Genomic DNA, 27101 nt, shown 5'->3' with positions numbered 1-27101 from the left:
GAGAAAATGCAACATAGTACAGTTTTTGTTGCAATCGTCTCACTTCACTTCCTACACAGGTTGACAGCTACGGAGGGAATTGAACTCACTAGAGACTCGTGTGCTGGGAGTTGGATTTGGACTTTGATTTTGGGATTGTGTTCCATATGAAAGTACCCAAAGCAACATGGACAGATTTTGTTAAATGTTAGAGCAGAGCTATCACCTGACCTCAAGCAACACCAGGCATCGAAAGGTCAGTCATATCCATCTGTTAAATGCCACGGAAATGTCATTAACATAAATTTGAACGGACTGTAACTAAAAGGGATTTAAAATGCCATATAGAAAACCTGAGCAGATATCACACCCCTGAAGACAGGCAGAAGAGTCGTTCTGTTCTGGGGGACAACTAATGTCAAAGTGGAGTAACTGTCCTGAGATTGTAAGGAAGGAAACTTGTCTTATTAAAAATAACCTTAAAGCAAGATCACCCCAAAACGAAAACTTTGTTATTATTTACTCACCCTCATGTAATACCCATATGGAAAGAAAAATAAATTTCTCTGGCCAAAAAAAATATATTTTAAATATATGCAAAATACATTTTGTGAAAAGTAATGCTCAATATATTTTTTTAATTTGGAAATATATTTAGTTTTAACCTTCATCAATGAAAAAAAATATGAATTCAATTTACTCAATTTTTTAAGGTAAGTGGTTGCAATCAATTTATTTAAGCTACATTTAAACAAAAGTTTTTTGTTTTTCAATTTTTTTGTTTAAATGTAGCTTTAATAAATTGATTGACCACTTACCTTAAAAAAATTAGTACATTTAATCAATCATTTTTCAGTGTATATTTCAAAATGTATTTCAGACGGAGCAAATTTGATATCCCATATGGCAAAACATTTTTTTTTACCTAAATATATTTTAAATATATGCTAAATACAAGTTCATTTTATAAAGTATATTTTTGAAGTTGAAAATATATTTAATTTTAACCTTTTTAAAACTGTTATGTTTACAGGTTCGTAACATAAACAAAGGTTTACTTTCAATAAGACCTGAATATATATTTCCTTGGATTAAAATATATTCTCTACATTTTTAATGTTTACAATTTATTTACTTTGAATAAAATATATTTCAAAATATAAAAATGGCCAAAAAATATATTTTTTGTATATTTTGAAATGTAATTTTTGCCATATGGATTTAAAACCCCATGTCTTTCTTAGTTTTTTAGAAACCAAATGCAGATTTTTTTTAAAAAGTGTTGGGTTTTGTGATTACTATGGGTGTGGATGGTGACCTTTAAGCTTCAAATGGACCAAACAGTGTCTCCACTCAACTTATTTGTCATATATATTAAGTGTCCCAAATAAATTTACTCCTCTACTTTCTTGTTGTGAATATCGCTGTTGTTTCAGTTGTTACACATTTTTTAAAGTAAGCATCCTAAAAAACAACAGTTCAGACAGTGAATATACCCTGTAAGAGAGGCACATATCAATACTTTTATCAAATAATGGATTATATTTAAGTTTGTTCATTAAACTCTTTTGTATGCCTTCAGGACACTTAAAATGTGAAGCCCAAGTTGGTTGGAGTTATTTGTTTATCTCTAAGAGGTGGTAACCATCCAGATAACCCACCCCCAAAAAACACTTTTTAAAAAATTGGTATTTTGTTTCTGAAGAACATATAAAAAGACATTGGGTGATGAAACGACATCAGGGTGAGTAAATAATGACAAAGTTTTCATTTTAGGGTGAACTATCCCTTTAAAACCATAAAACTGGGCACGTGTTTTAAACTAAAAGTATCCCTCGTCCCCCATCTTGGTTTCTCACTGATACAATAAAGCTTTTGCTTGTAAAATATATGATAAATATATAAATTGCATCTTGTTCTGTACATTCTCAAATATGATAGATTGTGGACAAACCCAATAATTGGTTTAATTTAATCTAACAATTGTATATTACTCAAACTTGAGTTTAAACAACCCAGCATTTGTATTATTTGTATACATACTGGGTGGTGTTAAAAGCTACAATGCTATATTTAGGATCTGCAATTGCTTTCCTTCATCTCCTTGGGTCTAAGTGATAAATGGATGTGTGGAAAAGGAGGAAAGCCCATTCAGGGAATCCTAATGACCTTATTGATCATGATGCAACCATGCAAAGCGTCTGGCATCACCGAGCATCACCGGAGTACATCATCCAAATGAAGAGGTGGAAAAACTACTCACAAATCTCGACAAAACGACTCTGATAAATGACTCTTTTCATATCGGCGGGCGTAGGAAGCCATGCAGGCACTCAGCACGTGGCAGGGTACAGTTATCCCAATTACTGAAGCGGGCATAAACAACGGAAGACATAAATATTGCATAAATCATCTCCCGCTCTGGAACAGACCAAGCCGGGTGCTACAAATCTGGGATGCCCTTAAATGCACAATGCCCCAAATTTCCCTGCATATTAACACACTTCTGGTTGAGAAACAAGCGAGCGTTCTCATTTCTGCTCCATCCCCCATGCCACCTCCCCTCCAGCGGTAAAATCCCATTGCAGTGTGCAATTGCCTCAACCCAGTGATTTATGAAAAGGAGGAAATCTCTGTGCAGATGGGACTGGGAGGTTAGGGAGAGGTATAAATATTCTTAATCATGAGCAGGGATGCCCCCTCCCAGCCCACCTTTAATAGACGGTATATTAGCGATGTGGTTGGATGTTAGGACTGCAAAGCGCTCACACCTGTGTCCTATATTCTCTTGAGTAACCTTAGCATTGTTATTGTCACCCTCAACGTTGGAGCATTTACAGTGAGGTCGTTTTCTGATAGAAAAGCTGTGGTTGAAGGCAGCAATGGCCCTTTGTAGTGCGAATTGAGGCTTTGTTAGCAATTCTGTTTGATCTCTGTTTGAAAGGGAACATCTGTAACACCATTATAATTTTGAGATTGGATGTACAAGCAATCCATTTTATACAAAATCCATAAAATAAGCCATTACTTTGTAATAAAATATACCCCTGCTACCTGTACCTGTAGGGTTTACTGATCCTAGTAACTGTATAACTAAAGTGTCCTTGACATTTCAGGCCTCTCTTTTAGAAAGCCCCAGGCTCTGTAAACAGCAAAAACAATATGAACCTGTCAAGTGTGTTTGACAAACAGATTGTCTGGACCCACAACTCTGACAACTGCGACCAATGGAGTTTGTGGCAGCACTACCTGCAATAAAAGATGAGGACTTTTACATTTAAGTTTAAGATTTTAAATAAAGTAAGAGAGTGCATTTAACCCTTGTGCATTCATTAGATGAACATTTTTTCATTTTTTTGCATAAATCTGTTAATAAACCTCAGTACTGATCAAAACTACCAAATGTTTACAAAAATGTCATGATTTTAACTCTTTAATTGCCAAAGTCATAAGTGATGTCACTGATTTGAGGGGAAAAATACAAAAGGACAGATTTTCAATATAAAAAGTGATTGTGGACTGGATTTTTTCACAGTCTTGGGCATGTCAAAGATTAGTAAAAACATTGGCTTTGATGCATTTTTAGTTTTTGTGCAGCATCAGATTAAATTTTTTTTTGCCTCATTTATGGTTTGTGGCCATTTTTGCCCAATTGACTTCTATTATAACAATGTTTTCTTTTATTGCAAAGCCATGACACCATATAATCATGCATGTTTGATTGTTAGTGGTTTTTCCTTTTGCAAAGATGTAAAATTTGTCATTTTCACTGTTGATCACCATGTGGCACCATTAACCCTTTAGTAGGCCTGTGCAAAAAACAGAGCTTAATTTCTGGTTTGTACATTGAGTTGTATGTGCTATAACAGCATGGCACCTTTTTTGCACAGGCCTACTAAAGGGTTAAAGGTGCCACAGGGTGATCAACAGTAAAAATGACACATTTTACCTCTTTGCAAAAGGAAAAACCACAAAGAATAAAAAATGCATGATAATAAGGTGTCATGGGTCTGTAATCAAAAAATGCTGTTATAATGGAAGTCAATGGGGCAAAAATGGCCACAAACAATAAATGAGGGAGAAAAAAATAAAACCTGTTGCTGCACAAAAACTAAAAATGCATCAAAAGCAACGTTTTTACTAATCTTTTACATGCCCAAGACCGTGAAAAAGGTAAAAGAAAATCCAGTCCACGATCACTTTTTATATTGAAAATCTGTAATTTTGTGTGTTTTTTCCCAAATCAGTGACATCACTTAAAAACTTGGCAATTAAAAAGTTAAAATCATGGATTTTTTTGTAAACATTTGGTAGTTTTGATCGGTACTGAGGTTGATTAACAGATTTATGCAAAAAATTTGGAAAAAAAAAAAATCTGATAATTTTTTACAGCAGTTTAATTTGGTGTCCATTTCTGCCCACTAACAACACGAAAGGGTAGTAAATTTGCCCACGGTATATTGTTGAGTTTTTGAAATATTTTATAAAGCATTTTCTTAAAATATGTGTAAATAGAAGATTTGTCACCAAAAATCATTCAATTTGCTGAAACACAGAGAAAGTTGTGGCCAAACAAAGACAAACAAAATGGCCCAAAAAACACATAAGGGTTAATAATATTATAATCCAGGCTAAAGTCTCATAATCTAATGATGAAATTTGGAGCAACAAAGTTTGATTTCAATCATTGATTTTACATTGATTTCAATTTTTGACATGATCTTACTCAGTCAATATTAAAGATATCAAGGTTATCATTACATTATAGAGTACTGTGCAAAAGTCTTATGCCACCATGCCAGAATTAGATTTGGTATAGTGTTATATATATTGTTAAAGTGATCATATATAATTATTTCTCAGTCTCTTTAATAGAAAACATCCAGAAAATACAGGAAATGTGTATATAGTATTAAAAACTGTTTAAAAATGTAAACCGATGTGTCAAGTTTTTAAGGTAAACTCCCCTTCCACTTGAGCAATAGCAGGAAACTGCAGAATTTCTTAAACCTAAAAAAATCCAGTTTTTTTCTTTGTTCAATAAATACGGCAAAATACTGTTAAATAACGTCTACATGATTTTGCCAAATGTAAAAAAACATTAATGCACTCACTGTTTTTGAGTATAAGAGGATCATACTGTTAAAATTTGGCCGTATTAACAGCAATTTTTTACAGCAAAAACGCTTAAGATGTGTTTAGTGCAAAGAGAGGTCACACTAAACACCGACAATGCCTAAAGACATTCAGTCCTGAAAATTGTATTTTTTGTACATATTTCCTGTATTTTCTGTTTAATAAAATAAATTGAAAAATGTATTATTGATGGTCATTAAAACTTCTAAAACAACAAGTCTGGTGGTGGTGGCCTAAGACTTTTGCACAGTACTGTATAAGATGATATTAGGTTGAAAATCACAACATTTTTTACTTAAGATGGGTTTTCACCATTAATGCAACAATAAAATCTCACTGATGCATTTTTTTGTTTTTAAACCTAAATATGGCCTGTACTTGCACGGAGAATGAGATCTTCCTGAACTGCATGATGTTACAGCCACAGCTTCCAAATGCAAATGTCACATTTCAATCAACTCCAGACCTTTAACATCCTTCATTTCTGAGAAAATCTTTAACAAACAGACAATACATGTCCATAAAACAGCTTCCCATTACCTTTGGCATCTTTAAAAAGGGGGAGCTGCATATTAAACGCCTGTAACTCCTAAACCTGTCATCCAATATTGATGTATACCCTCAAATTACAGCAGAGAGTCTGCACTTTAATTAAATAATTTTATTTTGAATATGTTTTGGTAAACAACTTAAATAACAAAACTTGTGTCATTGTCCAAATAGTTATGGACCTAACTATATGTACCTTATAACATGTACCCTTTAGATACAAAGGTGTACGCTCTGAAAGAGCCCGAGCATTTGTCGCTTTGGATAACACCTCCTGCCAAATCCATGAATGTAAATGTTATTTTTTGCTGTTTACAGGGCCTGTAGACTAGAGATGTCAAGCAGAGATGGGTGGACATTTTAAAGGTAATAATAACAAAACCGCGCACAAAAGCATCAGCTTGGTAGTGTACCCGTCATTGGTGTCTGTACAAAATGTTTTGCATAATGTAAGAAAATATATGAATTAACCTTGCTGATTCTTTTTTTATTTATTTACTGTTCGGCGGATGTATCACACTGTTTACTATATGTGGATGTGCTACAAATTAAAATAAGGTTTAATTAACTAATGAATTGAAACTTCCAGCTTCTGGTTGCAGCATCTGTTGTTGTCATCTTCATCTCCGCCGAGAATTCATTTACTCCTCTGCTAACAAGCTATTGGTGGGTCAAATCCGTCCCCTTTAGGGGACTCAGAAAGATACATGCATAAAACTATTTGCAAAGCATGTACAGAATATAAAATAAAACGTGCATCATGCAAAGACATGGCATGAAACTATTTTTATTGCTACAATGTAAAGCAATGGATCTCATCATTTTATGTCAATACATCAATTATAATGCAGAGCTTTGCATAACTAGAAAGATCCTATTTGTTATAAAAAAATATTAAGACTAAGAAATAACAAATGTAAGAAATAGCATGATTTTAGTTGATTTTTTAATGCACCCTGGATAAACACTGCTGTAAAGTCTCCATTGCGACCATCACGTCCAAGAAATTAATCGCCCTCTTGTGGTTAAACCTGGAAACTACAATAAATCTATGGGATATTATTTTAAAATATAACTCAACTTTTAGGTTATAAAACGTGTAATGACCTTTGTTTTCATTGAAAACACTTATTTTTGGAAGTTTCAGGAGAAAGCAGTTATTTCTTAGATGCTTATTTACGTACTTATACAAGTGCATTCATTGGTAATACAAGTGCATTTGTTAGATCAAATAGATGGACACCACAAGGGGGCAGCACATGTTTGCAGCCAATGTGATATTTCTCAGCAAGCTTAAATTACTGTCCAGTATCAGTTGTTGTTAACCTGGCTATTAACGTTAATTAGGTAACGTTAGGCTTGCCATGGAAAGCTACACTTTATTTTTCAGATTGCGGATGAAAGGTTTGTTAAACTTCGGCGCATTAATGAACATTAATGGTAAACATGCTGCTTGTTGAGTAGAGATGTGTTTTCTAACTTTTTTTAAGAGATTTGACAAACAAAACACGAGAACAGACCACAGATTCGGATCGAAAGAGCGATCAGAACTATAAATGCTATGTTTTAAAATTACATGACAGTAGTTACATTACACACAGTTAACAAACCAGAGTGACTGATAACACATTTATCAAGAGAAATGTTATATTTGTGTTTTGGCGCTAAATTTGATATTACAATGTTATACAATGGTTGCCTATTTATTTGTAGTGAATGTTTAACTTACAGAGTTCTTATGTGTTCGACTTTATACGGCTCTGCGTGTTCTGACAGGCGGATGAAATAAAAGTACCGCGAGAACGATTCGATAGCCGACTCCCGGGCTTGAATTCTCGAATCGCTCTCGCGGTACTTTGACGTCATCCGCGTGTCAATTCTTGCGGCCCAACATGAAGTCGAACACACCTCTTGATATGAGCTGGAGCCTGGAGGTTTTAGATCTGTAATCAGTTTTTTAAGATCTATTCTTTTCATATACCAAATATATTGGATAAATGGACTTATACTTATGCTTATACTTGGTTATAAACATCCGAAACGGCTGTCAATGAATGTAAATTTGATGAGTTAACTCGCGACTAGATTCATTGTAGGCTACTCGATTAATAAATTCCTTCATATCGATTGTAAACAAACTTTGAAGTGTATAGGGGTCGCAATCTTTGACAATTTTTGTTAAAAGTGTTATTTATGTCTTTAGAATTGACTCACACACTGTAGTGTATAGTAGGCTACTGTAGAAATATTTACTGTGGTAAACTGTAGTAAAACTCCTAGATTCATGTAAATACTATATTTAGGGTGGTTTCCCAGACAGGACTTATTCTAGTCCCAGACTAATATGCATGTTTGAGCTGCTTTAGTTTAAAAACACATTGTCCTGTTTAATTTTAACATATATCTATCAGACATTGTTTTGTCTTAAAGCAACACCAAAGAGTTTTTTTACATTAAAATAACGTTTCCAAAAAAGTTTCAGTGGTTCATCCACACAAAACAGGGTGAATGGCACTTTCACATTCGCTTTGCAGCCCTCTATCGGCCAAAACCGCACTAAAGAAGTTTCCAACCGTCGGGTAGCGGTCCTGTAGTTCGAGTGAAAACTACAAAAACTTGCTTTACGGCAGTCCTACAATCCAATCAGAGCCAGCTATGCTGCAGTATTTACGACAGTGGTAATGAACAATTATGCTTCTAACCGGGGGAGCAAAGAGCCAGAGTTCTTTAGTGTTGCTTTAAGATGCACTTGGTTTGGGCTTTTTTGACTTTTGGGTTTTGACATGTTTGGTCTGGTGTGCAAACACTAAAAACAACCTAGCAACTTCATAGCAACATGCTAAATAACTCAAAACCTAGCAACCTGTTAGCAATGCCAGGCCCAGGGCTCATACACAAACATTGATTGGCTCGGGTAAGCATCATTCATATTTTCAAAAATTAAGTTAAACCTGTATATGTGATAATCTAGTTTATGTTACTTTTGACTTTTACACTAATGAAGCTACAGAACATTTTGTAGCTTTTTTGTACTATACATAAACTAATCCCGGTCATGTGCATTACAGGGGCTGGAAAATGCATGTGAACTCCGCAGGAAAACGCAATGATCGGAAAGTAGGCAAAAAGGTAAGTGCCAAGACTTGGCAGCGATTTGCATCCTACGTTCTTGCACGTTATTTGATTTTAGGATTATGAGTGTCTTTGAAAGGGCAAATGACAAAATCCTACTTTCATCTATGCAGCGTTGGTTGTGTTTCAAGATCTTTAACTTGGGTTGGAGAAAAGACTTAATTACAAAGAAATTTCCCCTTCTTTTCCCTTAAGACAGATGAGAACAATGAACAGAGAAGGTTGGATTTTGGACAGATTGGAAGGAGTGTAAATGACAGTGGGAGGTAAGCCCGGGAGATGACACGGGTCACCACACGTGGAAAAGATCATTAGGAACCTGCTAGAAATCCCATTGTCCATAGAGTAAATAGCCAAACAGTATCTGACAGTTTATTTGTACCATAGATAACCTTTTTTATATTTAAAACATATTTAAAACTTGGCTAAGTATTTACAACACATTGGCTTCAACCCATTACATGATCAGTGCTCTCTGGAGGAATCAAAATGAGTGGAAATGCTGTGTAAGGAGAGTCATTGTACTCTTTGAGAAGCCCCCTGGTTCATACGGAGAGGGTCTTTGTGCTTGTTCTTTAGGAGATGGTCGTTCTTTTGATTGCTTCTTAGATTTCATAGGTGAGAGAGGTCATTTGATCTGCCGGTGCATGTTGGGAGGGGGCTATTGACATGCAATAGCTTAGAAACCTTTCTATATGATGTCTGTGTGCACATATGGTAAGGGAATCGTGCTTTGACAAAACTAACCCCCAACAGGTTATGCAAGTTACTTGGTGTCCAAGAACTAATAATGGTTCTTCTATTGCATTGCTGTGATGAACTTTTTAAGCACAGTTGTTTTTAAGGTTGTGTTCCAATTTGTAGTTCAGTTCACTTAGTAGTTTTCATTCGGACCAAAAAAGAAAACAATTGTTCTCGGTTTGCTTATCATTCAAACCGGCGTTTTTTGCATCAAACCGAACCTAAAGGCATAAGGATAAGGACACAACCTTATGCAGGGTTTCCTCGGGTCCTTGAAATTAGGGATCAACCGATATTGATTTCTTAATGCCGATACCGATTTTTGTTTCATCAGCCTTAGCACTTTACTACTACAAATATATATAGAGATGAGAAATAAAAACCCACTTTGTCCAGCTATGATCAGCTGTTAGGCCAAGCTTTCGATGTTGTCCTAGAAAGGTTGGTTGTTTTTAGTCACATGACCTGCAATCGTTTGCGGCTTCCAGCACTCTGTCTGTAAATAATGGCAGAAAAAAATCGGCGAACACAGCACCCATGTATCGGCCGATGCTGATACACATAAAACTCGCAAAAATCGGGCCGATATATCGGTCTATCACTAATATAAATCCTTTAAAGTTTGTAAATCTGGGGTGGAGATTCAAGGCCCTGGGAAGTTTTTGAAAATATACATACATAGATACAGGTCATTGAATGTGCTTGAATATATTTCATATCTCTTTTAAGTTTTTTTCTGCAAAAAAAAATCCATATTATTCCCTGTGTAATGTAGGATAATATAAAAAATTCTAGACTTTTTACTAAATTGACTTAAATGCTAAACTGTTTGCTTTAAATGCTTATATCTTCTGTATGCGAATGTTGATTCATACCAAAATGCTTTCTTGCATAGTTCATTTGTGTTTGACATATGAAAGCGTCTCGGGTTACGTATGTAACTGTTGTTCCCTGAGAAGGGAACGAGGCGCTGTGTCTCCCTTGCCATATTTCCTTTGTTTCTGTAACGCCGTCTTTGGCAATAATTCAGATAGCGATATACTTCCTGGCTCCTGCGTCACCCTGTCTTTGTCATTAAGCCTCACCATTGGTTGAATTTGATATACACATCAGACGCACTTAACCCTGGAGGCGTCCTCAAAGTGTCACCATAGTGACGCAGCGTGAGTTCCTTTGAAAGGGAACTGTAACAGTGTATCTTTAAAGGTAACACAATGTAACCTTGCTCTCACTTGAAATGTGTCCCCACATTTAGTCCTTGAATTTGGGGGTATTGGAGCTGGAAAGTCCTTGAAAGGTCCTTGAATTTGAAGTTAACTACGTTGTGGGAACCCTGCTTATGTTACAGCTTCATAATGTGTATTTTGCAATGGATTTCATTGTGCACTCATTGTATGCATTGTATACCCACATAAAACGAAGCATAAACGAAGATATGATAAATGCTTTACCCATGTTAGCATTTTTTTTTTTTTTTTGAGGGGGTCGCATCTTGTTATCACTGTTTTGGGTTAGTTTAGATGTTTTTTTTCCGTGTTGCATTCATATTACATCCACCAAATTATCTGGCCAATAATATCCTCAATATTTGCTAATGCAGTGTCAACAATTGTCTCGATTGTATATTTTTATTTAATTTGTATATCTACATTCTCCCCCATAGTTTTAGGAGAAACATCTGGGATAATGTTGATGCTTTAAAGAAACGTGCACTCCAATAAGTCTTCTGAGCTGCGACAGCTTTGCACAATACAGTTTTCTTCTTGAAGAGCATTTCCCATCCATGAAAAGAAATAATTCATGACAGTTCATAACATGTGTGAACACTCAGGATCCTCTGTGTTTAAATAAATTGGTCGCAAATGTTTATTTCTCTCTTGGTGCTTTATCACAGCACTGCAGTGGTGCAGAAAACGCAAAAGATTTTTCTCCGCTGATCAAACTGAATTTGTTTCACGCACTCCCATCACGTTTCAGTCGTCGTGTCATGTTGACAAGTGTTGAGTGCTAAGCGTTGATGCGGACAGACAGACCTCATCCACGCGCTTCCTGTAGAAGTTGGTGATGTGTGTGGCCAGATGTGAAGTATCTGACTGTCATGGAGGTCACAGGAAGTCTCTAGAAAACATCTGGAAAAGTACAATTATCTATAAGCACAAAAAGAGTGCAAACAGGTGTGGTTATTGTCTGTGCATCTAACCATCTGCCCTGTTCATCTTTACAAAAATGAACCACTATGTTTTTTGGTGTATTGATTACTATTTGTAAAACCATGTTGAATTTGTTTTTTATGCATTTGGTGGACACTTTTATCCAAAGCGACTTACAGGCATAGCAATGCTCTACCACTGACCTAATACAGGGCTACTGTTATTCATAGTAAAACAATGGTTAATTTTCATAAGGGCTGGTTTGAAGATGTTTTAGCCAAAATTTGTTGCGGTTGGGGAGTGGATTTTGCAATTTCAATGAATCCATAAGGGAATTATTTGGTAACTATTCGAATTACAATTCCTTAATCTTTGTGTCTTAACGTCAGTGTAAAAAGATCGCTCTGTTTATTTGGTTTTAGGGCTAGCTGTGTGTGTCAGGATGTATACAGTGAGTGTAAGACTGCATCTTTCTTCTGTATACATCCTAACACATGCACAACCCCTAAACCCAGCTCTCACACAACGTTGTTTATATTTTATGATTTAAACTTAAACATTATTTTGCTGATTTATGAACCTATATTTACTAGTCAGGACCACCTGTTTTATTAAATGTCAAAACCCAGCTATAGTCATTTTTTGTGATTTATGTAACGAAAGAACATTTGTGAAAATATAATCTTGATATTTTCAAACTTGACTAAGTACAGTCATATCAAAGATTGACATGTCATTGAGTAAAATCAAACATTGATGCTCCTCATCTTATCATTAGATTAGGAGACTTTAGCCAGACAGGGTCACATATTTGTAAGGACATTTTGGCCCCAACAAGTACTGTATAGCCAAAACCTCAACACTAGGGATGCATCGATATTATTTGGGGGGGTACCGGTTTAAACAGACAACTGTTGGGCGATACCAATGCCGATAGTAAAAACTTACAGTTGGCCTATTAGCTAGTTTATTTCTGAATCAATTTATTTTTACTGAACATTGATTGGATCAATTTAACATTTAACTGACCAACATTATAAGAGAGGCACAAAGTAAGATTAAATTTAGCCGATTTTTGGTCTTTTTCCGAGATTTTGAAAAAAGCCCAGACCGTAGACGTTTCCCGAAATACTCTCTCATGCTGCGTTCAACGCGAGGTCACGCATGCAAGACCAGAGTTCCTTCATGAGACTGGGATTATTATAAGGCCTAGTCCACACGGACACGGTATTTTTATAACCAGAGTTTTTCCTCCAAAAAATCCTGTTCACACGTGCTCGGTTTAAAAGAAATCTCCGTCCCCATGAAAAGCAAAAACGTGCCATCAAACACTGTCAAGAGCATGCCACACCAGCAGGCGGCGATATAACCCAAATCGTAAAGCCACGTTGGCCAATCAGAAGCCTAACAAAGTGATGTCGCAAGGCAAAACCCCCGGTTTTTCTGTCTACACGACAACACTGCTACCAGCGTTTCTTAAAATATTCACCCTGGCAGGGGTTTTCAAAAATGTTTGGTTTCAGTGCCGTGATACTGCGTTTTACATGTTTGCATGTGCGCTCATTTGCAGCAGAAAGAAGAAAAAGAAATAAAGATTATGAAGGAGGAAATGGTTGGGGAGACTCCTCCCTGAACTTCCAGCTGCCCTGTATGTTGTCCGTTCATTGACTGTAGGTCATCGCCAATGTTATTTTCAGTCAAAACACATTTCACACAGCATGATTTTGAATCGACGACAGGTTCAGATATCTAGCATGCCAGATATCTCACCGGTGTTGGCGACTCGTCTGCGATTCTCTCAGATCACGTATTTGATAATTCACACTGTGTGATTATCACTCGTGTGCACGAGCATTGATTTCGGGCATTTCGAGTCAAAATCAGGGATAAAATCGTGCAGTCTAAACTCGGCATTTATGCAACAGACATGCAACTTATTGCCTTCACGCAGTTAATTAATAAACAATCGGTATCAGGCTTTTTTATGCAATTGCTGATAAGCCGATGGTTAAAAAGTATTAAAAAAATCGTCTGATACATATCGGCGTCCGATACATTCATGCATCACTACTCAACACACATGTATAGCCGATACCTATATTTAATCAATCACATATGAAGCATGATTTGTAAAATGGCAAGAATGATGCTTCAAATTAGGCAGATGTGTGCCTCTTCCTGGTTGGTACACATAAAAGAAACCAAAACTTTGTATAGTATTAAGGGTGTGCTGTTTTATTGCCCACAACTCCCTTGTTACCGCATAGCTATGCACTAAAAACTAGGAACACATTAGAAATTGCATAGCAACACCTCAGAGAAAATTTAATTGCTTTTTTTATTTAATTGAGGTTTATTGCTCTTTTATTTAATTGCGGTTTATTGCTCAGTCAGGACTAATGGAGTTCTTCAACTTTTTTGTAGTTTTGTATAGATTAAGAGCTGTTTAGGATAAAAATGAGAAATGTTTTAGTTCTTTATTTATACACCATTCCAGCATCTATAGATATTCATGGCGAGAACCAATTAATCCATACACAGGGCAATTTGGCATCTCCAATTTGCCTAACTTGCATGCTTTTGGCCTGTGGGAGACTCCATTCAGAAAAGCCACCTGACCTAGCCGGGGCTCAAATCGAGGACCTTAAGTGATTCTGTGAAAAAAAATCTGTGATTTTTTTTCTTTTAATATTGTGTTACGTAAGACGAGTACCACTCACATTTCAGCCAATTAAAAAATCTGGTTTCACATTGTTTGCACACTATTATTTGCACCCGAATCATGTGTGATGCCAAAAAAAGTTGAAATCGTTCAGCTGTTTTGGATTTGTTTTTAAAGTCTTGGCTGAACATCTGGTGCTTGGATCCCAAAATAAAGACAAAACATAATAAATAGCAATAAAAATCCAATAAAAAGTTATATTTAATTCTTGTAAAATACTTGTTTTGTTTCGAAGGAGGTTTGTGAGTAGTTCACATAAATGAAGGAGTCTATATGAGAATGTGAAACTTTGAACTTACTAGACATGAAATAATGCCTACATTGAGGAAAATGAACAAAGGGACGCCATGTACAGCCAGTACGGGTGGATTAACAACTCTATTATTGTGGCATAAAAATACGATTTCCCCTCAGGATAAAAATTTAAATTTTGTTCAAACGTCAAACTACGCCACATATTCATATATCGCAACAGTATAGCTGACACTTTTTGTTCGTATTAAAGGCACAATTCATATTAAAGGTCAAGTGCATATTTGTCATAATACAGAGAGCATCCTATCTCTAATGGCTATGAATAATAGCTTCCGTTTCATTTGCCCTATGTGTAATATTGTACACAGTACAAGTTCACGCTAGAAAGCATTAAATAAGTGTGACTTTTTATGTACTTTTTATATCACAAATTAGATCTGCTCAGACATATATCAAAAGTGAGTTGATATGGATTGCACAGTAAGGCTAATCTTGTTTAACCTTTATGTTACTACAAATATTTTTACACATTGTATGTTAACCGCAAAACACACAAAATCAAAAGTAGTTACTGAATGACAAATTAAAGGGATGAATCACCCCAAAATGAAAATATACCCATATTTTAGTCACCTCATTTATGACTTTCTTCTTTTGCCAAACACAGTCAGAGTTATATTAAAGAGGACATTTTTACAAGACCTTTTTTAAGATGTCAAATAAATCTTTGGTGTCCCCAGAGTAAATAGTGTGAAGTTCTAGCTCAAAATAACATATAGGTATTTATTATAACATGTTAAAATTGCCACTTTGTAGATGTGAGCAAAAATGTGCCATTTTTGGGCATGTCCTTTAAAATGCAAATGAGTTGATCTTTGCACTTAATGGCAGTGCCGTGGTTGGATAGTGCAGATTAAGGGGCAGTATGATCCCCTTCTGACATCACAAGGGCAGCCAAATTTCGCCAAAATTACCTATTTTTTCACATGCTTGCAGAGAATGGTTTACCAAAACTAAGTTGCTGGGTTGATCTTTTTCACATTTTCTAGGTTGATGCACTGGGGACCCAGTTATAGCACTTAAACATGAAAAAGTCAGATTTTCATAATATGTCCTCTTTAATTGATATACTGGCTCCTTTTAGCTTTATAATGGCTTATAAAAAATCCAGATAATTTACTCACCACCATGTCATCCAAAATGTTGATGTCTTTCTTTGTTCAGTCGAGAAGAAATTATGTTTAGAAAACATTTCAGTTTTTTTCTCATTTTAATACTTTAGTGGACCCCAACACGTAACAGTTTTAATGCAGTTTTAAATTGCAGTTTCAAAGGACTCTAAACGATCCCAAACGAGGCATAAGAGTCTTATCTAGCGAAACGATTGTCATTTTTGGCAAGAAAAATAAAAAATATGCACTTTTAAACCACAACTTCTCTTCTTTCTCCGGTCGTGTAATGCGCCAGCGAGACCTCACGTAATTGCGTAATGACGTCAAGAGGTCACAGATGACGAATTAAATAGTAATTTTAGTTTTAAAAACTTAACTAGTATAATAGTGTCGATCTTAAATATCTTTACAAAAAGTTACCGAAATTATTAAAGATATCTTAAGAAAAAAAATGTTAGTTAAATACTTCATGTATAAACTTAAAGGTGCAGTGTGTCAATTTTAGCAGCATCTAGGTGTGAGGTTGCGAATTGCAACCAACGGCTCAGTCCACAAACGCATAGAAGCTACGGTAGCTGTCACTGGAATAAGATGTCATCATCGGAGACAACTTAGTAAAAAAGTTTGTCCATGAAGGGCTTCTGTAGAAACATGGCGTCACAAAATGGCGACTTCCAAGTAAGGGGACCCTCTGTGTATGTAGTTGAAACCGTCTTAGGTAAGGTAATAAAACATAACGGTTCATTATAAAAAGGTCTTTATACACCCCTGATAATATAGTTTTGTATATTATTTTGCATTTTGTCAAGAGATCCTTCTAAAAATTACACACTGCACCTTTAAATAATTGATGTACATTTTACACAAAATTACCTGTTTGACCAATTGACCATTTTTTTGATATTACCAAATTCCAACTCAAAAATCACTTCCGTGATATTCAGAGAAGTTAATAAGCTTTATATTTGTGTGATATTTACACAGGAACAGAATCATTTTTAGAGTGATAACATAGAGCAGTGGTTTTCAAACTGGGGGCCGGGGGCCCCAGGGGGGCCGCGAGATGGTGCCAGGGGGGGCCCAGTTTTATGACATTTTATGAAATACATTAATTTATCATGAATTCTGTGTAATTAAACCTAAAAAAAAATAAGGCTTTATCTTTATTTTTTTTATAAAAATGTTGAGTTTTAGAACAGTTTTTTGTCACAAATTTTCTTTGGGGTGCCGCGAAGGAATGCACCGTACACAAGGGGGGCCGTACGCTGAAAAAGTTCGGGAACCACTGACATAGAGCATAAATAAATGTCAGGATACTGTGTTTAATGTTCTGCTATTAATTAATGGGGATGTAAAAGATTTTTATCCGTCTGCTAAATTTCCCCCTCATGATTGTAATCTCAAAGCTGGAACGCAGTTTGTTTTGGCATTTGTTTCATTGGCTTAATCAACTCAAAAATGTCAATATTTTCAAAGAGCCAGCTGTCTTCTCCAAAATCCACAAATATAAAAGGATTTTGAGAATTTCTTGTTGTTGTCCAGAAGCTGAAATCCAGCATGGAAATCGACCTTTGCATCTGATTCAACCCTTTCAGTCTTTCTGCCCGAAGAGCGAGATGATGCCCGTCTGATGGTTCAGACATTGGCACAAGGATGAGGTCAGAAGGTCTTTTGGCAGCAGATTCCCGGTCTACAGAGACGAAATTCCTTTATTCTGACTGTAGCTGGGAATCTGTAGATCTGACGGGACTTTCTTTTGGTCTCATGCGCAGCGGAAATGACCTTCATGTAGAGTGCATAAGTTCATTACTATTCACACTGGTATGTGTTTGAGTTACATAAATGGTATTGTTAAGAATCTGCATGCTACAGTAAAGGAATCTTCCATTTATGGATCACTTTGTTGTTTCACAAGGGAAGAATTTACATACATCAAACTTTTATACATTTGGCAGACACTTGTATCCAAAGTGCATTCAATACTGTACATTTTATTTGGATGTGTGTATTCTTGGAATCGAACCCATGACCACACCGCAGTGCCAGCTGAACCACAGAAACACTTTGAAATCACCAGGTTCTCTCTTTTTACTATTTAAAGGGAACATTTCACATTACTTTTTTAAGATGTCAAATACATCTTTGGTGTCCCCTGAGCTGATCTCTGCACTAAATGGCAGTGCTGCGGTTTAATAGTGCAGATTAAGGGGCGGTATCCTTTTCTGACATCACAAGGGGAGCCAAAATACAATGACCTATTTCTTCACATGCTTGTAGAGAATGGTTTACCAAAACTAAGTTACTGGGTTGTTCTTTTTCACATTTTCCAGGTTAATAGAAGCACTGGGGACCCAATTGTAGCACAAAAAGTCAGATTTTCATGATATGTCTCCTATAAACTTGCTATCAACATATACTATATTCAATAAAATTTGTTATTTTGCCTACATTGAAGCCAGATAAAGCCTTTCACCATGCAGCTTTTCACATTATTTTTCCCCCTCACCTTTTCTTTGCCTTGTAAGCTACTGGACTGTATGTCCTGTAAAGTCAAAGAAATTAATCCTTACAGCCCTTTCTTACTCGAGATTCATAATCCCCAGTGATTACTTGCCTGGGAGAATTTCAAACAACTGTGGAATTTAGTTTTCGTCCATTCTGCGCATGTTTTGTATCGAGAGAATTAATAGGAAATGATCTTATAATTCTTTTCATCTGACTGGGAATCAGAAATGGATGGTAAATGCCAACAGATTGTGTCCATCTAAAGGGTCTGTTTGCACTTAAATCGAAAAACCGAGAAGATTGAGCTTTTTGCATATCACATAATAACCATAAAGTAAAAAGGTGTGAGGATTGAGATCCCTGTACGTGACGGCGGGCATTTTGTCTTTGTTAGAGATACGCTCACCGTGTTCCGTATTAAGTTACTGTTTTCACGCTTCAAATCCAAAGACATTTGCTGACATTGAAATATCACATGTTTAAGAGGTGTGCTTTATATTCGCTTTAGGAATAATGTCAGCAACATATGCAGGAGTGACTGTAACAGCTTCAAGTAAGTGACGATGTATACTGTAGTCAGTCGGTTATTATTGCAAATGAAACCAGACAGATCTTATGTCACAATTTAGGAGATTTGTTTGTGATAATGACTGGCTGTCTATATTTTTTCATTTATACCTACCCAATAAAGAAAAACACAGAGGTGAAATATTTTCTTAGTTGTAGCTTAGCCCAAAGGCTTCCCAAGAGTTTACTACAATTCAGAATAAACACTGTTACAAATAGTCTGATTGGCTGTAATGCTGAGTTTACACCAACCGCGTTTCAGGCGTCAAAATCGCGTCTACCACGTGTGGTTTGCCGCTTAAACAATTTGGATGCATTTGCGCGTGTAGAGCGGAGTAGATGCGCAGAAAAAGCAAGCATTTGACGCGCGTCAGAGGCAAACACTGCTTCTTGTGGGAGGGGCAAGTGCTATGCCGTTGTCTGTTTGCAAGATGACTGATGTTGATTGTGCATTTATCAAAAGAGTTACCAGTTTGTATTTGGTAACCTTATTATAGGGGGAAAATAAATGACGCGGGTCGATAAACGTCACGTGACTCAAAAGTGAAGTGTGTATTACAACCAGGTTGCCCGATGTCCTCACTGACACTCTTCCAAGCGAGGTCCCTTTTATTCCTGTCTCCTCTATAGAAATAAGAACTTGTGTAGTATAGCTCCAGGTGCTTACGGACAATACCAAGCGTTGGTTGAATGAGTGACTCCGGGCGGGGCTGCCACCACAGCAGCAAGCAGGCTCCTGATTGGTTAATGCGGCGCGAAATTCCGCCAAAGTTCAAAATTTTCAACTCGGGCGTCAGCCGCAAATTCGCGTGAACCGTAAAATGCACAAAAAGCACCATTCGCGCGTATCGCGCGTACCGCACACAACGCTCAATTTGCGCCTTTCGCACAAGCTTCACGCGCGAAAGAGGCGGAAACGCGTCTTCCGCGGCGCGCCGAACCCCTCTTCCGCACCGCGGGACCTCCCGACGCGCGTCAATGCGCCTTCACATTGACTTAACATTGAAATCACTCGCACTTCACGCCTCTACCGCAGTTGGTGTAAATGCAGCATAATGCTGAGTTTACACCAACCGCGTTTTGGGCGTCAAAATCTCGTCTACCGCGCCTAGTTTGCCGCTTGAACACTTTAAATGCATTCCCGCGTGTAGAGTGGAGTAGACACAAGAAGCTGAGTTTGCCTCTGACGCGCGTCAAATGCTTGCTTTTTCCGCGCGTCAGAGGCAAACTCCGCTTCTTGTGGGAGGGGCAAGTGCTATGCGGTTGTCTGTTTGCAAGATGACTGATGTTGATTGTGCATTTATCGAGAGAGTTACTGGTTTGTATGTGGTAACCTTACTATAGGGGGAAATAGACAGCGTGGGTCGATAAACGTCACGTGACTCAAAAGTGAAATGTGTATTACAGCTTACCAGCGAGGTCCTTTTTATTCCTGTCTCATCTATAGAAATAAGAACTTGTGTCGTATGGAAAGCCAAAGGAGTCACAAACGCCTGGTCGGGCGTCTGATTGCATACTGACACGTTAAAAGCGCGCGATTTGCAAGAGAAAACGCACGTCCTATACACGTGTTTTGTCCAAAGAGCGCACGTCAATAACGTTGGGGTCACGAACTGCTTATGGACAACAACAAGCGTTGGTTGAATGAGTGACTACCACCACAGCAGCAAGCAGGCTCCTGATTGGTTAACGCGAAGCGAAATTCCGCCAAACTTCACATTCTTCAACTCGGGCGTCAGCCGCTAATTGGCTTGAACCGCAAAATGCACAAAAAGCACATTCGCGCGTACCGCGCACAACGCTCAATTCGCGAAAGAGGTGGAAACGCGTCTTACGCGCCGAACGCCTCTTCCGTGCTGCGGGACCTCCTGACGCGCATCAAACGCGCCTTCACATTGACTTAACATTGAAATCACTCGCGCTTCACGCCTCTACCGCGGTTGGTGTAAATGCAGCATTACACTTCAAGAAAGTACAAAAAGCATCATGAAGTTGTCCATACATTCTGTGTGCTACAAGTCTTTTAAGTGAAAATCTTTCTATCATTAATGCAAAAATCTTTGACAATAGAGAGGACAAAGAATGTGCCAAGATTAAATAAATATATGGAAGTATCAACGATATTAAGGCCCTGTTTACACGAGAACGCTTGAGGGTGAAAACGTAAAAATATTTTATTGGATGTGCTTTCGTTTACATGGCGTTTTTGGGGCTTAAAAACGCAAAAAAGTAAAACCACCCTCCAGAGTGGAAATCTTAAAAATGATCTACTGTCGTTTTCCCGTCTAAAGGGTAAAAATGCAAAGGTCTGCTCACAGGGCTCTCGTCGCGTACGCGTTACGTCACAGGCATGCGCCAGTTCAGGAAAATAACAACAAACATGACGGATAATTTCCATACGTCGGACCTTCAAGTTGCCATAGTAGCTCTGATAAATATACAAGAATCTTTCCAGCAGTTGTACGAAATATTCACAGCTAGTATTACTGATCAGAGAAGGTGCGCCAATTTGTCGGAGGCAAACCAGACGGCTTTGGATGAGACCTGGGAGAACTTTGAAGAAGGGTGTACGCAGGTGCCTGGACTTGGTGTTGTTGTGTGTCAGTGCTTCACATTGCCACCTAGCCGCCTAGAGTGCATACTACATCGAATATCACACACTTTTCTAAGCGTTACAACGATGTGCTGCATGACCGTATATTTTGAAGATTTAATGCTTCAAAATTACAATGACGTAATGCAGCCTCACGTCCAAGGGAGGGGGTGTACCGTGTACGGCACAGTGTTCCTTATCAGGTTAAATAAAACCGGATTGATTTAATATTATATAAAATCTCTAAAGTTACAAAACAAAGGTAGTTCAAGATTAAATGTCAAAACTTGAACAGATTCTCTACTTGGCATTGTCCTACTGATCATCAGAAGTGTTTATCACCATCTGTTGTTATGATTATTGAAGCTACACAGACAGAACACACTCGATACAGACTTTTGCTTTCCATCACTGTTGTTTTTGTTGTTTGGCTCAGTGTAAAGGTACAGAAACAAGTCTTCATCAAGCCAACATCAACAAAAAGCAATAAACTTTGGAATGTTGCGGCCTACAAATACCAAAATTATATTTACTTGGTTACATTATACTGTAGCCTAAAGTCTTGTACTTAATTTACTGTGTACACAAACATATCATGTATTTCCTTCAGATCCATGATAAAACCCTTACGTTCATAAAGTAGTTTTTGAGGATATAAAGGCCGGCATAATAAAAGCTGAAGGACCGCACAATGGAAAATTGGTTACGTAGTTCATAGTTACGCGCATAGTTTAGAAATATGTAAACCTGGACCACAAAACCAGTCGTATGGTCAATTTTTTGAAATTGAGATTTATGCATCATTCGAAAGCTAAATAAATAAGCTGTTAGGATATAACGACATTTGGCCGAAATACAACAATTTGACAATCTGGACCAACATAATAAGAGAGGCACAAATTAAGCTAAAACAAATATAATTAGGCAACATGACAACCTTCAAAGGTGGTTTTTGCTACATTTACACACAAGCAACTCATTGCCTTTTATATGCGGTTGATTAATAAACAATCGGTATCGGCCTTTCTGGCTATTGCCGATATGCCGATGGTTTCAAATTCATCAAAAATCGGCCGATAAATATCGGCGGCCGATACATCGGTGCATCACTACAAAAAATCAAAATATTGAGAAAATTGCATTTAAAGTTCAAAGTCCGAATAAAGTCTTTACCACACATATTACTAATGCAATGGTTTGCGCTTTCTACTGGCTTACCGCTGTAATGATGTTAAGCTTTCACATAAAAAACAAACTTGAATGGGAAACCCTAAAATGCGGGAATAGCAACGAGTAGTTTGTATGCGAGTTTCTGACCAATTTTGTTCGCGATTTTGCTGCATTCACAGAAATAAAGTTTTGATATATTTATGGTAGGAAATATACAAAAATATCTTTATGGGACATGATCTTTACATAATATAGTATTTTTTTTGCCATAAAAGAAAAAACGATATTATAATCGATCATATTTATTTTTTAACGGTAAAGTTCCGTTTTGCTTAGCATTTTTTATTTTTGTCGTAGCCTGTATTTGATTATAGTGTGGAATTTTTGCGTACATTTAGAAGACATTTTGATACGAAAGTTTATGTTGAATCACGATTTGGTCATGAAAACATCCGTACCCACATCTCACGCACAAATTTGTGCGTACGCATGCTTAGTGAATGAGACCTATTGTAATTTGGGCTTTTTCTACAAATATACCCGTGCGACTTACAACTGGTTTTGTGGTCCAGTGTCAAATATTGTAACTATTGTTTGCCACTTTTAAAATAGCCATTAGCCTTATAAATATGCTTTGTGTATTTGTTTGACAGTCAGGGACATTGACCTTTGACCTCCAGTGTCACAAGCGGTTACCATCAGTAAACCAATGGCTTGAACTAAACTACATGCATGAGGCCATGATTCGTACTCAAATACTGTATTACATTTTTTTTATTTGACATTTTACATAGTTGGAGTTTGTTGAACTAAAGTAGGAACATTGAGGGATTTAACTGGATTATATCAGATGTACTTGGAAGTTGGAACGCTGGGCATACAGAGCTCCTCTCTGTGATAAAATCAAGAATGCTAAGATTATTTATACAAGGGGTGCTTGCCAACTTGAAGTATTACAGTGAATAACCATGTGTAACTCACTCCACACTGTTTTCAATGTGAGCTATACATTTTGATGTTTAGTAAGCAACTACATAGAGTAATGTAAAAATTAAGTGTTTTATTCACATTTACACATTTAAATAGGAATTTAGCAGACACTTTTATCCAAAGCGACTTACAAAAGGAAGAAAAACCGCGAAGAGATTTTCTTATTAATTTACCATTTCTGAATAAGATCCAAGTAAGACTAAATATATAAGTATAAACAAAAAGATATTTATCCAATTTATAATTATTATAATTTTTTTACCCAATATTCAGTTTTAGTATTTGTAGCAAAAGCAGAATGAAATTCACACTTTTATGGTCTTCCATTTTAACGCTTTTCTTGTAACCGTTTTTTGTTTCCTTCCCTGGAATTGTAAAGCATGTTTTGAGGCCATGTTGCAATTCAATCCTCAGACGGAAAAATTAAATCTTGAGACGGAAAATCCTATGTTTACGAATCTTGATTGGCCCAAAGTCCCTCAACAATATAAACAAGCATATGTTGCTGTGCAGCTTCATCACTGTGTAAAGTTTATATGTCTTTACAGAGCAACAGTACAAATGAGCCCTGAAATCTGGATACTGGAAAAAAACATTAATCTAATAAGGATTGACTTAGACTTGTGTAGTTCAGCTACAAATGCACTTATGGCCCCAGTTACAGAAATAATTATGTTTTATTTCAGGAATTACCTCAGGATGTTGTTGTGCATGCCTCACAAGTACCTCTCTAAATCTGCATAATCTTTACAAGTCTCTGTAATTTAGGGGCATCATCTTAAAAGGACATTGTTTTATTAATTCAAACAAGACCACACAAGCAGTGCTGTTGTACTGAGAGTCGGCCACAGATACATGTTGATATTCAGTACAACAATACTTCGCTTGTGTGATATTTATTTTACACAACAGTTCAGCACGTGGACGGTTTTTAGTATTCCCCAATGGAAATAGTTTAGTCGTAATGTAGTAAATCATAGAATTGAATTTCTGTGTAGCAAATATATTAGATTGATGCAAATAGTGTTACAAACAATCATTTGCTCAGATGTTGCTCTTTCATAGATGAAGATTTGATAGAGTTCTCAGTTGTGCTTCATTTAAGTATCAACTCTTAGATGTCTTAGATGTTTCTCCAATTTTTTTTAGGAGAAATACAAATACAAACAAATAAGGCAATTGTTCAAATACACTGAATAATAATTCAAGCTTTCCATTTCTGTATGGAATAAGACAATGATATAGCTATTTGAAAACTTGAAATCTGTGGGTGGAAAAAAATCTAAATATTAAGAAAATCGCTTTTAAAGTTGGCCAAATGAAGTCCTTAACAACACACACCTATGCGACTTATGGTTTTGATGTCCAAATTCACAATCTTGGTAAATCTGAGTTCATTACTGAGATCTCGTCTGAATCTTTAAAGTGCCCATATTATGAAAAATTCACTTTTTCTGGGTTTTGAGGTGTTCTTTTGTGTCTCTGGTGCTTCCACACGCATATAAACTTGGAAAAAAATCCATCCATGCTGTTTTGAATTTTACGTGTGTTTATGTGTTTACTGGAACCTAAAGTGTAATCTCATATACAGTGTGTTACGACGTACATAGTCCTCAGATTGTAGGCGATATTATATTCCGTTAAAAGATGCTCATGTGAAATCTGATATAAACAACAGACTATATATATCTACATTTCACGGAGTATACGCATTTGTGGACAAAAATGGTCATTGGATGTATTTTATTGGACTTTCATGGTTTATTCACACATCTAAATCAAACTGGATTGGATTCGCGATTGTTATATCAGCACAAAGGTAAGAAGTCACGTTTATATTCTGCATGTCATTTGCCATTGAGAACAACGATGTGGCTAAACGCTGTGTTAGTTAGTTTGCAGCGTGGTTTCTCCTGCAAAGCCAGTGAGCAGCTACCGTACTTTTCGAAAGTTAAAAGAAATGTTTAACTGCTTTATTTTACAATTATACATGAACTTACTAAGTAATAGTATTTTGCCAAACTAATCAAGGCCGGGCCTTACCGACCCGTCTTTTCCGACCCCCGAGTCTCTATCACTTTCCCAAGATACGGTGGACCTCCCGCTAGCTTCTAGCAATTGGCATGCTGTCCACAAGCAGTATACATCACCCGCCGGGTCTTAATTTCTGTAATTTGCGAAAATAAGGCATTTGAAAAAATTTTATAACGGAAATACGGTAGTGTTGTCCAGGGCAAAACGAGTGTATTGTTGAGACTGCTACATCACAATTTACTCTCGAATCATTATGTGTCATGATTTTTTTCTCATGGAGTGTACTTATTAGTGATACTGTTTTGCTTGACTTGTCTGTTGGCAATGCATAAACCGTTAATAATAATATATGATAAATAAAAATAATAATACAGTCTGTACTGCTCGCGATACCATTGCGCATGCGCACATGACGTTAGTAGTGGGGCGTGGCCAAAGTAGCAGCAGCTAATAAATATGTAATGACCACCTCAAAACGGCACAATCTGAAATGCACTGAAACAGAGGCTACTAGAGATGGGTAACAATCTTTTCCTACAAGCTATTTCGAGCAAACAACTGTTGAAACATGTTTTATAGAACTCATACTCCTATTTAACTTGTGGAAAAGCAGTCATAAGATGGGCACTTAAATTGAGACATTTGTGAGATTTTTGGGTCTTTTCTGCATTTAACCTCACTGATGTCTAGGAGAAGTAATTGTAAAATCTTTCTTATGGGTATTACTGTCAGAAAAACTACACAAAAGCTTATTCAAAGTATCTTAATGAATCTCATGTTAACATCATGGAAATGGAAAGTATCAGTATAATACAGTTAATAGCAGTAGCTAAACCATTAGGATAGTGATCATTGTTGTTTTTTCTCTGTTTTGCAATGCATGGTGATGTGGAGATGATTTCAGTGAGGTCATGAGAGCTACACAGTGCCAGATTTATGACTGCTGGTATCACATGTGTGGGTTCCTGCTGTCACTTTGTGTTGTTTTGGTCTTTAGTGTGCTATTTTAAGAGGTTTTCTCCTTTGACAGCAGATAACACTCTTAGGGTCAGATTTACTAACAGCTTGAGCCAGTGCGAAAAAGTAGCTAGCTCATTTTGAGGCAAAACAAAGGGCACTGATGCATTTTAAGATATGTCAGTGCAAGTTGTTTTCAGTTTGGACAGCTCTTACATTTATTTTAGTCTAGGACTAGTCTAATCCCTGTCCGGGAAACCGCCCTAATGTGTTTTATCAGTATGTGTGATCTACCAACTGAGCCTGAGGAATTTTATTTTATCTCTTGCTGTGTATTGCTGTGTTTGTGTGTTTTTGCGCACTGTGGTTTGAAGGCATATAAACGCTTTATTATAAGATATAAAATACATGTGTCATCATTTTGTGTGTTGGTTAAAGCTACAGTAACA

At 36.8% G+C, this 27101-nt stretch overlaps 1 protein-coding gene across 7 annotated transcripts in view; it reads left to right on the top strand.

Moving 5' to 3' along the window:
- ngfb (nerve growth factor b (beta polypeptide)) overlaps nucleotides 1-27101 on the top strand; it is a 117103-nt gene that overhangs the window by 62824 nt on the left and 27178 nt on the right. For 3 of the 7 annotated variants that reach the window (XM_055212706.2, XM_055212704.2, XM_055212705.2), the window contains 2 exons: nucleotides 8733-8793; nucleotides 8992-9062. In XM_055212706.2, the coding sequence (XP_055068681.1) occupies nucleotides 9050-9062 (13 nt within the window). In that variant the 5' untranslated portion in view covers nucleotides 8733-8793; nucleotides 8992-9049. Of the gene's footprint in view, nucleotides 1-6932; nucleotides 7069-8407; nucleotides 8579-8732; nucleotides 8794-8909; nucleotides 9063-27101 lie in introns of those variants that run through there. The other 4 variants (XM_073870438.1, XM_073870439.1, XM_055212707.2 and 1 more) reach the window with 4 other exon arrangements.

The sequence above is a fragment of the Misgurnus anguillicaudatus genome, chromosome 8 (assembly GCF_027580225.2).
Source record: "Misgurnus anguillicaudatus chromosome 8, ASM2758022v2, whole genome shotgun sequence".
Classification (NCBI taxonomy): domain Eukaryota; kingdom Metazoa; phylum Chordata; class Actinopteri; order Cypriniformes; family Cobitidae; genus Misgurnus; species Misgurnus anguillicaudatus.
The sequence above is the reverse complement of the archived record's forward strand: the minus strand, read 5'-3'. Positions and strand labels throughout refer to the sequence as shown.